Below are 13034 nucleotides of genomic sequence, written 5' to 3'. Positions count from 1 at the left end.
TGCGGCGGGAAGGGTATCAGAGGTGAGAGCAAGGGGAAGAAGCTCAGCGGGGCTTGGCAATGAGGCCTCGCCTGGGCCTCGCCTGTCCTCTCAGGCCTCTGGCTCCCGCTGGCTTCTTCCTGGCCCTCCTCCCGGGTTCCCAGCCCTTCCCTCTGTTCTCCCTTCAGCCATGTTTTATTTATGAGGAGACTAAATTTGACAACAGCGTCTCCTGGACCCTCCACTTATGGTCTTGGAGAAGGCACTTTGGTTGATTTCAGGCCACTTTTTTTTAAGTTTTTTTTTTTTCATTGTTTGTTTATTTTTGAGATGGCGCGTGCACAAGTGAGGGAGGGGCAGAGAGAGGGGGAGACACAGAATCCGAGGCAGGCTCCGGGCTCTGAGCTGTCAGCACCGAGTCCAACGAGGGCCTTGAACTCACGAACCGTGAGATCATGACCTGAGCCCAAGTCAGACACTTAACAGACTTAGCCACCCAGGTGCCCCTCAGGCCGCTCTTTTGACTGTGCCAGGCCCTGGGCACTGGGGACACAGAGGCAGAGCAGGTGACAGACAGCAGGACTGACCTAGCTGGTCAGTGCTGTGAGGAGGAAAGTGCTGGCCTAGCGGGGGAGTCAGGGAGGTGGGCCCTGGAAAAAAGAGAAGCAGTTAGACTAGGTGAAGAGGGGGGTATGGCATGTGGGGTGAGTCAGGAGGCGTGGCTGAGACTGAACAGGGTCAGAATATGGCAGCCTTGCTGCCAGCCTGAGATACATGGACTTGATCCCAAGGGCGGTGGGGCTTAGCCCCGGAGGATGTGGGTGGCCGGGTCTTGAGCAGGTCCTGAGTGTGGGTAGAAGGGCTGGAAGTAGGAGACCTGGTGAGGCCAGAGTGGAGGCCCCTCAGCTGGCCCTCTGTCTACAGTACCTGCGGAACTTCATCCACGGGGGACCGCCTGGCTATGCTCCCTACTGTGAGGAGCGGCTCAGGAGGACCTTTGTCAATGGGACCCGGACACAGCCTCCCAGCTGGTTGGAGCTGCAGGTGTGGCCCCCCGCCCTACCCAGGCATGCGAGTGTGTATGTGTGTGTGCATGTTTGTGTATCCCCAGTGCACTCCAGTGCCCCAGAAACATCCCCCGCTTTAGGAGTCTATGGTTCTTCAAGCACCCACCGTCAAGTTTGGGATTCCCAGGCCTATTGGGACAGGAAAGCACCCAATGGATGATTGACTCCCATCTGCTGGTCTTATGGTCAGATGGGGGTTCCCTCTGTGTCTTAATAGCTTCCTCTATAACCTAGCAATAATGATCCTCATTTCACAGGGTCTTGTGATGGTTGTATGAAGTGAGAGCAGAAGCCCCTGGTTTGTGGCAGTGCCCAGCCTCCTAGCCCCAGTGCCCAGCCTCAGGGGCTGTAAAGGTTCCATCAGGGCAGGGAACACTGCAGGGTCCTCTGGGCCCCTGGTGCTGGGGTCTGAGGCTCTGGGGCAGCTCTAAAACCCTAGGGAGCAGGGAGCCAGGAACCCAGAGGGCGTGAACTGGTTTGAAGTGAAAAGATTCTCACAAATGCTTTTTGGCCATTTTCAGGCCACTAAGTCCAAGAAGCCCATCATGTTGCCTGTGACCTTCATGGATGGGACCACCAAGACCCTGCTGACCGACTCGGCGACCACGGCCAAGGAGCTCTGCAATGCGCTGGCTGACAAGATCTCGCTCAAGGACCGCTTTGGGTTCTCCCTCTACATTGCCCTGTTTGATAAGGTACGGCCGCCCCGCAGGGCCCCCTCCTGGCGCCACCCCGGCTCCCGTTCCGGTGCTGCCATGTACTGGCTCAGGCAATCTCGTGCAGTTACTTACCTTCCGGAGTGCGGTTTCCTCTCAGCTAGTGGTGACTCCGCCTCTGCCCAACTCATTAGGACTGTGGAGGGCACCTAAAAGTCGGGCGGTACGGTGGAGATTGAAACCCAGAGCTCACTTCTGTTGTATATACCTGGGCCCATTCAACCCTCCCCTGGCGCCAGGGAAGAAGCATGGCAGAGACAGACTGGAGGTGTGCACGAAGCCACTTAGCTAGATTCCATTTTCTTATTTGCAAATGGGAACAGACTTTTTTTTTTTTTTTTTCAGGTTTCCATGGTAGTTTCCTTTCACCTGTTAGTGACCACCTGGAGTATGTGCCTCCCTGGGCACATCTGGGCCTAGAGCCTTCTCCGCTGGGCTGGGCCCGGGGGTGGGTGATTGCACCTCCACACTCAGACACGTCACATGCAGCAGATGTGCCCCCCCCCCCCCCGCCCCATCCCGGCAGGTCCAGGGACAGAACCGCATTTGCCTGGACTTTTCTCACCTACAGATACCTCCTTGTTTTCAGTGACCGTCCATCAGAGTTTCACACAAGGCTTACACTAGGAAATGGGAATACTTGTGTGGCTGTGCTGACTCAGACCCCATGGCGGGGCCCTGAGATCCCATTCTGATCTGCTTCCTGGGTGACCCGGACCTGTCCCTGCCTCTCTCTGAGCCTCGGTTTTCCATTCGAATGAGAACAGCTGGCACGGCTGATGGCTCTTTGTAAGGCCTTTCTTGCTTGCTCACCTTTCCGTCCCTGCACCTGCAGGTGTCCTCCCTGGGCAGTGGCAGTGACCATGTCATGGATGCCATCTCCCAGTGTGAGCAGTATGCCAAGGAGCAGGGTGCCCAGGAACGCAATGCCCCCTGGAGGCTCTTCTTCCGCAAAGAGGTCTTCACGCCCTGGCACAACCCCTCAGAAGACAACGTGGCCACCAACCTCATCTACCAGCAGGTGGTGCGAGGGGTCAAGTTTGGGGAGTACAGGTGTGAGAAGGTGAGTGACCGCGAATCTCGGCTCACAGCCCTCTGTTTTCCAAATGTGGGACGAATGTTACTGTCTGTACCCACCATTAGCTTATGTGGAGGTTAGCCTGATTGAGGCTTCTTCTGGATTAACACTACCTGCAGGAACAAAGGCTTTGAAGAATAGCGTGACTCCGTGGTGATGGTGCACGGTATGGAGTGTGTGCTTCAGAACTTGCTGTATTGTTCTGAGTTAGTCTAGAAAACTCTGTGCTGAAGGAGTAAGAGATCTGCTCATTTAGACCAGAGTTTGCAAATGCGTATTCTCTTAGTCTCCTTTTAGGGACAGGAGTGATGTGGAGAGACTCGTGTCACGTTATTTTATCTTTGATGATGGTGATGATGGTTCTCACGGTACCTATGATTCTGTTGGTGATTATGATGGAGGAATAAAGTTGGAGAGGATGGAAATGAAGAGGGCAGTTGTTGGTGGTGGAGATGGTGCTGAGGGTGGCCATGATGATGATGGTGTTGGTGACGGTGGGTTGGTGGCCCAGGATAGTGCTAGGTTGGTGATGGTGACAATACTGTTGTTGTTGGAGACGATGGTGGTGTTGATGGTGGTAACGGTGGTGGTGACGATCATAGCGATGTTGGTGTTGGTGAGCTGATAGGCAGGATGCATTATTAGTATAGCTATATGGGTTGTTCAAATTCTGAGAAGCTTTGAACTGGTTGGAAAACACTACTGCCTTCAAGACACCCAAGAGCCTTTTCCTACTGCCCCCTCTGCTGAAGCCCTGGCGAGCCCCGGGCAGACATCACTAGGGCTGATGTTCACCACCCCAGGCAGAGAAAGGGCAAAATGGCCAGTACCCATCATCCGGCCTTCTGAAGCCTCTGCAGCATGGCCGACTTGTCGTTCACTACTTGGACTATCCCAGGGTGGGGTCGTGATGGTGATGGAGATGGTAATGGTGATGCCTGCCCCTCACTCTGACAGAACCAGCGGTGCCCAGGTCCCCTGTTCTCCAGGGCAGACTGTCAGCTCCAGCCACTCGCCAGGCTGGGAATGTGGTGGCTGACCCATTACTGATGGGCTGGCTGGCTCTCTGGGTCAGCTCGTGTGCCTCTGTGCTGGTGCTGGGAGACCCAGGAGAAGGCAGGGATGTGACCCTGCCCCTGGGGAGCTCATGGTTCCCCCAAGCAGGTAAGAACTTCTGGGGAATCAGTGAGAATGGAATTTTCCAAAGGCCGGAGTCAACAGCTAGAGGAGGCAGGGCTCTGAGGGCTTCAGTGGTCTGGAAGGGCTTCCCGAGGGTGTGTGAACAGCACCTTCCTCCCCCTCCCTACCTAGGAGGATGACCTGGCCGAGCTGGCCTCCCAGCAGTACTTTGTGGACTATGGCTCCGAGATGATCCTGGAGCGCCTCCTAAACCTCGTGCCCACCTACATCCCTGACCGTGAGATCACACCCCTGAAGACACTTGAGAAGTGGGCCCAGCTGGCCATTGCTGCCCACAAGAAGGTAGGAGGGCAGGGCGGGGTCTTGGAGGAGGGGCTCTCTGGTGACATGCGTCTGCCCACAGGGCTGCTGGGAGACGGGATGGCAGCCTCAACCTCCTGCCTCCCAAGCAGCCTGTCTCCACCATGGACGTCGGTTCACTCGTGTCTTAGGCTGTCTACTCTGGGCTGGTGCCAGGGATGCAGAGATGGATCATATCTGATCCTTCAGCTTCATGAGGGAAACTATGGGTCCACAGATATTGGGGTCCCCTGGCCCGGCAGCAGCCGCTCGCTAGAGCTACAGCTCAGGAGTGTTGGCACCTGCTGGAAGAGCTTCTAGCAAGTGTATCCTCCTTTCTGCCGAAAAGAACTCCGGCCCAACTTCCTGCCTGGGGAACTTTAGGTACAGAGCCCCCTCAAGCCCCTTGCTTGAGGCCCCAGGCCCATAACCAGCCCCAAGTAGCTCTCTTCCAAGCTAAGGGGTGTGCTGCCCAAGTAGAGGAGGGGTGGCCTGGCCGCTGAGGGGGACGGATGGGCCCCCCTGCCTCCTGGCCGTGGTTGTGGAAGAGCAGAGTATCTTGGCACACGAGTTGCCGGGTTGGGGGCTCCACAGACCAGCAGTCTCTCACCCCTCTACACCACACGGCCTCTTCCCTGCCCCAGGCGCCCCATGCACTTCTCCCACCCTACTCTTTGCCTTCTCTGGTGAGCTGCCCACAAGCCTCCACTCCTCCCTGAACCCGCCCTGCGCCCTCTCTACATCCAGGCCTGGCTCCCCTGCCAGCCCCCCTCTCCAACCCCCCCCCTGCAGAAGAGATGCGTGTTTTCCCTCTACCCCTCTGTCTGTCCGGGCAACTTCCTGTCCCTCATCCCTCCCACCCTGCCAGCTGCTGAAGCCCATCCATTCCACACTGCAAACAGCTTCCGTCTCTGCCGTTCCCTGGGCCTCCTCGGTGTTCGCTGCCATCATGCACGCGGCATGTGGCGTGTTCTGGGTTGGGTGCCATTGTTCGTTAACTTGTTCTGCTTTGGGTGAGTACAGTCAGGCACAGTACTGAGCCCTGGGGGTGCAGCTGTGAAGCAGACAGAGGTGGGCTCTGCCCCTGGAGCCCACACCTAAGCTATAGCTGTGTCTCTCCCTTGGACCAGAGCCTGTTGGCCTGTGGGTCCCCAGATCCCCGGGCCAGTCTTCTTGCAGAGTGCACATATGTACATGGCTTTTAAAGTCAGAGTGGTAAAAACATTTGGGGACAATTTCAAACTTGTGGAGAAGCTGCAAGTTCAAGAACCTAGAACTCTATACCCCCCACTTCACCCAGACTCACTGGTTGGTAACATTGTTGCCACATCTGCTTTATGATCCCTTCTCTTTGCATGTGGACGTGCATTTCTTCTGAACCTTTTGAGATTAGGCTGGAGACATGAAGCCCCTTATCCCCCAATGCTCTCTGCTCCTGGGAGGGCTCTGCTTCTGGTCCTCTCAGTGCCTGGCACGCACATGGGTCTTTGCCCATGTTTGTGTCTATAGCTGATAAGTACCATGAGTTCAAGTTGATACATCCAGTTCTGCTCCAACACCACCGAGTTCTTAATAGGGCTCTGAGGGATATTTTTAGATAATAAAATGCCAGTGCTTTGGTTTCTTGCCAGCAGCATTGCATTATCCCCTGGCCTCTCCAACCCTTCCCTGCGCTCCCGTCTTCATGACTCCCGGGTTCACCTGTCAGCTTCTGCCAACAGCCCAGTCTTGCAGTGGCTGCCTTGCCTACACTTCTATGTGACCTGGCTCTTACAGGCCTGTTCCCCACTCCCTCTCCCTGGTTCAGTACACACACCCCTGTTTAGCCACACACGTTCCTGTTCCCCAGATGTCTCCCACTCACCCTTGACTCTGGGTGTTGCATGCATGCTGGCAGAATTGTGGACTTTGTTGTCACTGCTGAATTGGGAGCTCTCTGCGGGTGGGACTTGTGGAGTGATGGGGGTGGCTGCGGGCTGATGGGCTAGGGTGGAGCCGTGGTGCCCAGGAGGACACAATAGCTCCAGGGCTGTTCCTGGCTTGGGGGCATGAACATGGGATTTTTCCAGACAGAGCTTATCTGATGGCCTTTCTCTCCTGTCCATCCCCACCCCCCAGGGGATTTATGCCCAGAGGAGAACTGATGCCCAGAAGGTCAAAGAGGATGTGGTCAATTATGCCCGTTTCAAGTGGCCCTTGCTCTTCTCCAGGTTTTATGAAGCCTACAAATTCTCAGGTACCTCCTCAGCCTTCCCGCCTCCCAGTCTTTCTCCAGGCCCTCTCCCCTCCCTCCCTCTGTGGCTCCAGCTCACAGCAGAAAGAGGGAAACAGCCCAAACCAGACTCCCCAGCCAGCCAGACTCCTGCTTGCAGTGTTGCTTGGTCCTTCCAGATCGATCCACAGAGTGGGTCCTGCCTCCCCACAGTCCAAGTGCTCAGCAACACTCTGGGTTAAACAACTGAATGATTATTAAGATAGTTAAAACGCCTACTCTGTACGGAAGAAGGTGGCCCGGAGTATGGGCTGGGCTGACTCTGCAGCTGAGCACGGAGGTCATGGGCCCAAACACACGCAGGCTGTTGGCTCAGACATCCTGAGGTCCTAATTACTAGGCATCTGTGCGAGGCCCTGTGCTGGTGCTGGCCTTCACAGAATCACGAAGTATCTAGCTGGAGGGACCCTTGGGGCTCAGTTAACTCCCTACCCATATATAACCTCTCTCCAGGGCGGGGGCTTGTCCAAAGCTGCACAAAGACCAGAAGCAGGGATAGGATTCACACCAAGTTTCCTGATTTCAGTGCTCTCTTCCCACTGTGCTTTGAGTTTTGGCCTGTAGGGAGCTTGTGCTCTCTGAGGCTCAGTTTACCCATCAGTAAAATGGATGATAAGTGAGAAGTATGGAAGCCAAACTCTGCACATTCCATCTGTGCCCTGTGGGGAATCTACCTCTCCTGGTCCTTCCATACTTATCACCTATCCCCCTTACTACCTCCCTGGTAGTGATGAGGACTGGGAAGGGCTGGGCTGGGAGTGGGGCAGCCTCCCTCTCACTGCCTGGGTCTCTGTCCCAGGCCCCAACCTCCCCAAGAATGACGTTATCGTGGCGGTCAACTGGACAGGTGTCTACTTTGTGGATGAGCAGGAGCAGGTGCTTCTGGAGCTGTCCTTCCCTGAGATCATGGCTGTGTCCAGCAGTAGGTAAGCCCAACGCCTCCCACACTACACTTTAGTGCAGAGCAGGGAGTTGTCCAAAGCTGCACAGAGACCAGAGGCAGGGATGTGTCAAGCCCCAGTGTCCTGATTCAGCACCGTCTGAAGCAAGAAGGGGGCAGATGGAGACACGGACAGGCAGATGGGGAAGGAGGGGGCTCCTGGAGCTTTCTGGGGTCATGAAGGCTTTTAAGGGGAGTTTCTGCCCTCATCGAGGATGTCATGGAGGTGCAAAGATGTGCAGTGACCTGTCCTGGTCGCATGTGACTGAGCAGTTTGTGCCGCACCGTGCAGGCTTCTCAGGCACCTTCCTCCTAATAGGGACAGAGGGGTCTTTATGGTGCATCATTAATGGCTGTTCTGAGATGGGTGTGGGTGGCTTAGAAGGACAGTCAGGAGCAGTCAATCGTGTACAAAGAGAGCCTGGTCTGGGATTCAGGGGCCCGGGTGGAACTCACCTCCATGTCCTCATCCCTAAAATCTTAATACTTCCCTCTAGTAACAGTGGTGAGAGGGAAATGCAAAAATCAATGGGAGAACCCTTTGTAAACTGAAAGGTGTGGAGCATGCAAAAGCAGGGCTGGGGGGTGGGTTCCTGGAATAGACTGGTGTTCCCAGCAGGCCCTCCCCAGATCCGAGGCTTAATCGTCTCTGCGCTGTGTCTGATATGGGCTGGAGCTGGGCATGCCCAGCTCTGACCAGGCATGAGCTGGCACAGGGATGCAAGGTGATAAGACAGTCCTTGCCCTTTTGCAGCTTCCTTCAGATGAGAGGGGAGACAGACATTGAACAGGCTGTTTTTAAGCAGGGACAAGTGTGATGAGGGCTGTGGGAGGGCAGGGAGGACTTCCTGGCAGAAGTGGTAGCTAGGCTGAGATCTAAAGGGTGAGTAGGAATTAGACATCAAAGGGGCACTGGGCTGGGCCCTTGCGGGCCTTGCTCTGGACCGTGTGTGACATTGGCAGGACCAGGTCTGACTCAGACTGGGCTGTGTCTGGCCTGGGCCATGTCTCCCCCCGCCTGGGTCATGTCTGACTGGGCTGGCCTTGGTCTCCTTCAGGGAGTGTCGTGTCTTGCTCTCGCTGGGCTGCTCTGATCTGGGCTGTGCTGCGCCTCACTCGGGCTGGGCAGGACTGACCCCGGCTGGGCCCTGTTCTCCGTGTTGGTCCTGCAGGGGAGCAAAACTGGTAGCCCCCAGCTTCACGCTGGCTACCATCAAAGGGGATGAGTACACCTTTACCTCCAGCAACGCCGAGGACATCCGTGACCTTGTGGTCACCTTCCTGGAAGGGCTCCGGAAGAGGTCTAAGTACGTGGTGGCCTTGCAGGACAACCCCAACCCTGGTGAGTGGTTCCTGGCACAGGCTGCCAGGCACTGGGGGTTAGGGGCATCGGGCAGATCACACACCTTGATCTTGGCCTGGCATTTGAGACCACCTGTGACAACCCTTCCCCAGATACCCTCAGTCCCACCCGGACCAAAAGCCAAACTCTGCACCTTCCAACTGTGCCCTGTGGGGAATCTCCCTCTCCTGGCCCTTCCATACTTATCACCTGTCACCTTCTCCAGGTGACATCATGGGTTCCTTCTCCACAGTCTCCAAATACCCACTATCTTCAAATGATAACAGTAGTAACAGCTACCCTGACTGAGCACCCCCAGGCCTCCTAGGCTCCAGGCAGAGCTTGGAAAGGACAGAAATAAAACAGACCCTGGCCCTACTCTCAGTGGGGAGAGGGGCTGAAAACAGATAGTGACGGTCCCTGTGACAGTGTGGTAACTCTGGGAGCCTGGAGGAGAGGCCCCCATGCAGCCTGGGGTTCAGGGTGGAGGTATGTGGGGCAGAGTGTTCGAGGCATAGAGGAGAGCACAAACCGAGCACAGAGGCTGGAGAAAACAGGCATGTCTGGGAACTGCAGGTCGACTGGTTTGCCTGGAAGGGTGAGGTAAGGGAGACAGGGCAGGAAGTGAGGTAGACAAAGTCAGGAAGGCCAGCCCACAGCAGCCTTGTGAGCATGTCAACGAGTGTCAGTTTTCTCCTAAGGGAGACGGGGAGCCATGGAAGGCGTTTGAGCAGGGGAGTGGCGCACTCCAATGGCCACATCTGTGTGAAGGGTTGTGGCAAGTTGGAGGCAGGGTGACCAGTGAGCAGACATGAGTGGGCCTGGGCCTCAGTTATTCAGGGCATGGATTAACAGTTTATAGGTCATCAACCTAAATAAAGATGTTCCAATCCAGCCTCTCTCTCTGCCCCCCCCCCCCCCCCCCCCGTGGTCCTGCTCACCTCTGCCTCCCAGCGGGAGAGGAGTCAGGTTTCCTCAGCTTTGCCAAGGGAGACCTCATCATCCTGGACCATGACACGGGAGAGCAGGTCATGAACTCAGGCTGGGCCAACGGCATAAATGAGAGGACCAAGCAGCGTGGGGACTTCCCCACTGACTGCGTATATGTCATGCCCACTGTCACCTTGCCGCCGCGGGAGATTGTGGTATGTGGCTTGGGGATGGCAGATGGAGGGGAGTCTCCTCTGGGCCTTTCTTTGTCTTCTTCCCATATCTGTAAAATGGAGTGAGGGATTATACTGGATTAGTGGTCTCCAGTTTCTCTGGAGATGATCTGGGGGTCTTCTGGGACCACAAACTTAAAGTCGGGGAAGCTGTCAAACCTGTGCTGGGTGGAGAGTGGCCGAGGAACTGCCCAGGGCGAGGGATGGAAGGAGAGTGGGGGAGGGAGGCATCACCTTGCACTGTCTGAAAAGGCAGTGAGCCCCGAGCTGGGAAGGGAGGCCCTGGTTGTTCTGGATCACAGCACTGGAGACTCAGAGCCCAGCTTTCCAGGCAGCTCCTGAGCCAGGCGCTGTTGACTGGGTGGTTCTCACGCCACACCCCCCTCCTCCATCCGGCCTTCTCACTGACCCAACCTGGTTCAGACTCGGGGGACTGCGGAAAGGACCCCGAGTGCAGCAGATGGAGGCAGCAGTAACCTCAGAGATGGCAAAGAACAAAAGGGGTCCCAGGGTCAGAATGGGGTGAGGGTCAACCCCATGGTGACCGACTTCCCCAGCCCCAGTCCAGAAGGCTCTGGGCTTTACCATGTTGGCTCCAGGGGTCCCAGGTGAAGAGCTGACCTCAGACCCTTGTCTCTCGGTCTCTAGGCCCTGGTCACCATGACCCCCGACCAGAGACAGGACGTCATTCGGCTCTTGCAGCTGCGAACAGCAGAGCCCGAGGCGCGCGCCAAGCCCTACACGCTGGAGGAATTTTCCTACGACTATTTCAGGTGATGGGGAAAGGGTAGGTGGGCCAGGACAGTGTGAGCCACAGGCTTCTGCTACTCTAGTCCGCGTGGTGGGGTTGCCTCTTGCTGCTGCTGTGTGTGAGCAGGGCCTGGGTCGGAGGGAACAGGAGGGCAGCTTTTGTCTGTCGAGATGTGCCGTCTTGTGCTGTGCCATTTTATCCTTCCTTCATTTGACAGCGTGACTGTGGTCACCCCAGGTGGGGTCCTGGGCACCCACGACTCATGCCTGTGCCTGTCTCACCGACTCACAGTCCTGGTGGGGAGATAGGCACAAAACTGGGCAGCTGTGATTCTGTATGCCCAGCATTGTGATGGGGGTGGTGACAGAGGAGAGGCTTCCTGGAGGAGGTGGCATCTGAGCCGAGCTGTGCAGGGGGTGACCTGGGTGGAGGAATGCCGCAGGCAGCACATGCGAAGGCCAGAGCAGAGAAAGCCGAGAGGAGCAATGGGGAGGAGGCCATGGGGGTGGGCAGGGCTGGCTTTCTAGCTGAGAAAGTAAGGTCCAGGGAGGGCTGGTTGACTCATCCCAGGTTGCCCAGTATAGCAGGGAGGAGCAGGGCCTTCCGCCTCCATGCACAGGTTGGGTAGGGGTGGGTCTCACAACCTGGGGTCAATGCTGGCTGTGCCGTGTCAGGCCCCCACCCAAGCACACGCTGAGCCGGGTCATGGTGTCCAAGGCCCGTGGCAAGGACCGGCTGTGGAGCCACACACGGGAGCCGCTCAAGCAAGCACTGCTCAAGAAGATCCTGGGCAGCGAGGAGCTCTCACAGGAGGCCTGCATGGCCTTCATTGATATCCATACCTGCAGGGGTGGGTGCCATGGAAGGGCAGGGGAAGGGCCACAAGGAGGGGGACCCCAGGGCAGGGGGGGCACCAGGCCCCTGCCTCCAGGGTTTTCATCCAGATACCTACCTCCTTCTGAGGGGCCCGGGTGGGTCCTGGGCAGGGTGGAGGGATTCGGGTGGAATGGCTTCATCTATGCCTGGCACCTTACAGTGCACGAGGGGCTGCCTCATCCATTGTCTCCTCTGACCCTGTCATTTGGTTCAAGATGAGTATTGTGTCATGTGCTAGGCCAGGCATGGAGACACAGCTGTGACCAGACCCAGTCCCTGGCCTTCATGGTGCTTATAGCTAAAAGGGGCCGTGATGGGGCCAGGCAGCACAGTGAACTGATGTAGCCTTGGAGAGGAGGGCAGGTGGCTTTCCTGGATGAAGAGATGTCTAGGCTGAGACCTGAAGACTGAGTAGGCCCCAGTCAGCCAAAGGGGAGATGGGTGGGGAGTGTTCCAGACAGAATGAGCTTGTCCAAAGGCCCTGAATCACAACATGATTTAGCACAAGTGGAGGGCAGAGGTCTAGAAGGGAGTCTGAAGACGTGGGCAGACTAATAAAGCATTCCCAAGCCCTGTTAAGAAGCTTGGACTGTATCCCAAGGCCATGAGAAGCCCACTAAGCAGGGGGGGTGACACAGTCAGATTTGTGATTTGTAAAGTCCATCTGGGTTGGTGCGAGGACTTTGGATGGGGTGTTGGGGGCTGAGGTAGTGAGGGGAGGAGGTGCCCAGAAGAGTTGAGGAAAGGGTGGGCAGTCGGCATGAAGAGCAGGGTGGGTGGGTCATGCCCATTTCCTGAGTGGGTCGCCCGAGGCCCAGGGCCACACAGTTGGGTGGGGGCAGACCCCATTAGAGAGTGTGGCCTCCTGGGTCAGTGCTCCCCCCATCAGCCACAAGCCCTTCCTTGACGGCTCCCCACCCATGCTCAAGTACATGGGCGACTACCCATCCAAGAGGACGCGCTCTGTCAATGAGCTCACCGACCAGATCTTTGAGGGTGCCCTAAAGGCCGAGGCCCTCAAGGATGAGGTATACGTGCAGATCCTGAAGCAGCTGACCGACAACCATATCAGGTGAGGGGATGGTAGGCGGGTACAGGAGGGCCTCCCCCCAGTGAGGGGGGAGTCACAGCTGACGGGAATCTTAAAGGTCCTCTACCCATTGTGACAGGGAGCTCCCTCCCTCCCAAGGCAGCATCTGGCCCTGCCTGGCAGCCGTCCTTCCGCATTCAGGCTCCCTCACGTCTTACCTCTGCCACAAGGTCCAAGGAAGTCTGGTCAAGTACCAAGAGGTGGATGCACCCTCTGAATCTGTCCTTCTCCAAGTCTGACAGCACCGGTTCCTCCTAAATTTGCTCCACTCACTGCCCGAA

General features: G+C 56.7%; 1 protein-coding gene across 6 annotated transcripts in view; it reads left to right on the top strand.

Annotated features, from left to right (window-relative positions):
• The window catches only part of MYO7A (myosin VIIA), an 84348-nt gene that overhangs the window by 60758 nt on the left and 10556 nt on the right, over positions 1-13034 (top strand). For 4 of the 6 annotated variants that reach the window (XM_042957373.1, XM_042957371.1, XM_042957372.1 and 1 more), the window contains 11 exons: positions 904-1023; positions 1568-1741; positions 2598-2825; positions 4152-4322; positions 6438-6555; positions 7391-7517; positions 8590-8873; positions 9828-10018; positions 10685-10809; positions 11462-11619; positions 12582-12735. In XM_042957373.1, coding sequence (XP_042813307.1) covers positions 904-1023; positions 1568-1741; positions 2598-2825; positions 4152-4322; positions 6438-6555; positions 7391-7517; positions 8590-8873; positions 9828-10018; positions 10685-10809; positions 11462-11619; positions 12582-12735 — 1850 coding nt within the window. The remainder of the gene's footprint in view (positions 1-903; positions 1024-1567; positions 1742-2597; positions 2826-4151; positions 4323-6437; positions 6556-7390; positions 7518-8589; positions 8874-9827; positions 10019-10684; positions 10810-11461; positions 11620-12581; positions 12736-13034) is intronic. The other 2 variants (XM_042957374.1, XM_042957370.1) reach the window with 1 other exon arrangement.

Source organism: Panthera tigris, chromosome D1 (genome assembly GCF_018350195.1).
Source record: "Panthera tigris isolate Pti1 chromosome D1, P.tigris_Pti1_mat1.1, whole genome shotgun sequence".
Lineage (NCBI taxonomy): Eukaryota > Metazoa > Chordata > Mammalia > Carnivora > Felidae > Panthera > Panthera tigris.
Note: the sequence above shows the minus strand (reverse complement) of the source record. Positions and strands in the feature narration are given on the sequence as shown.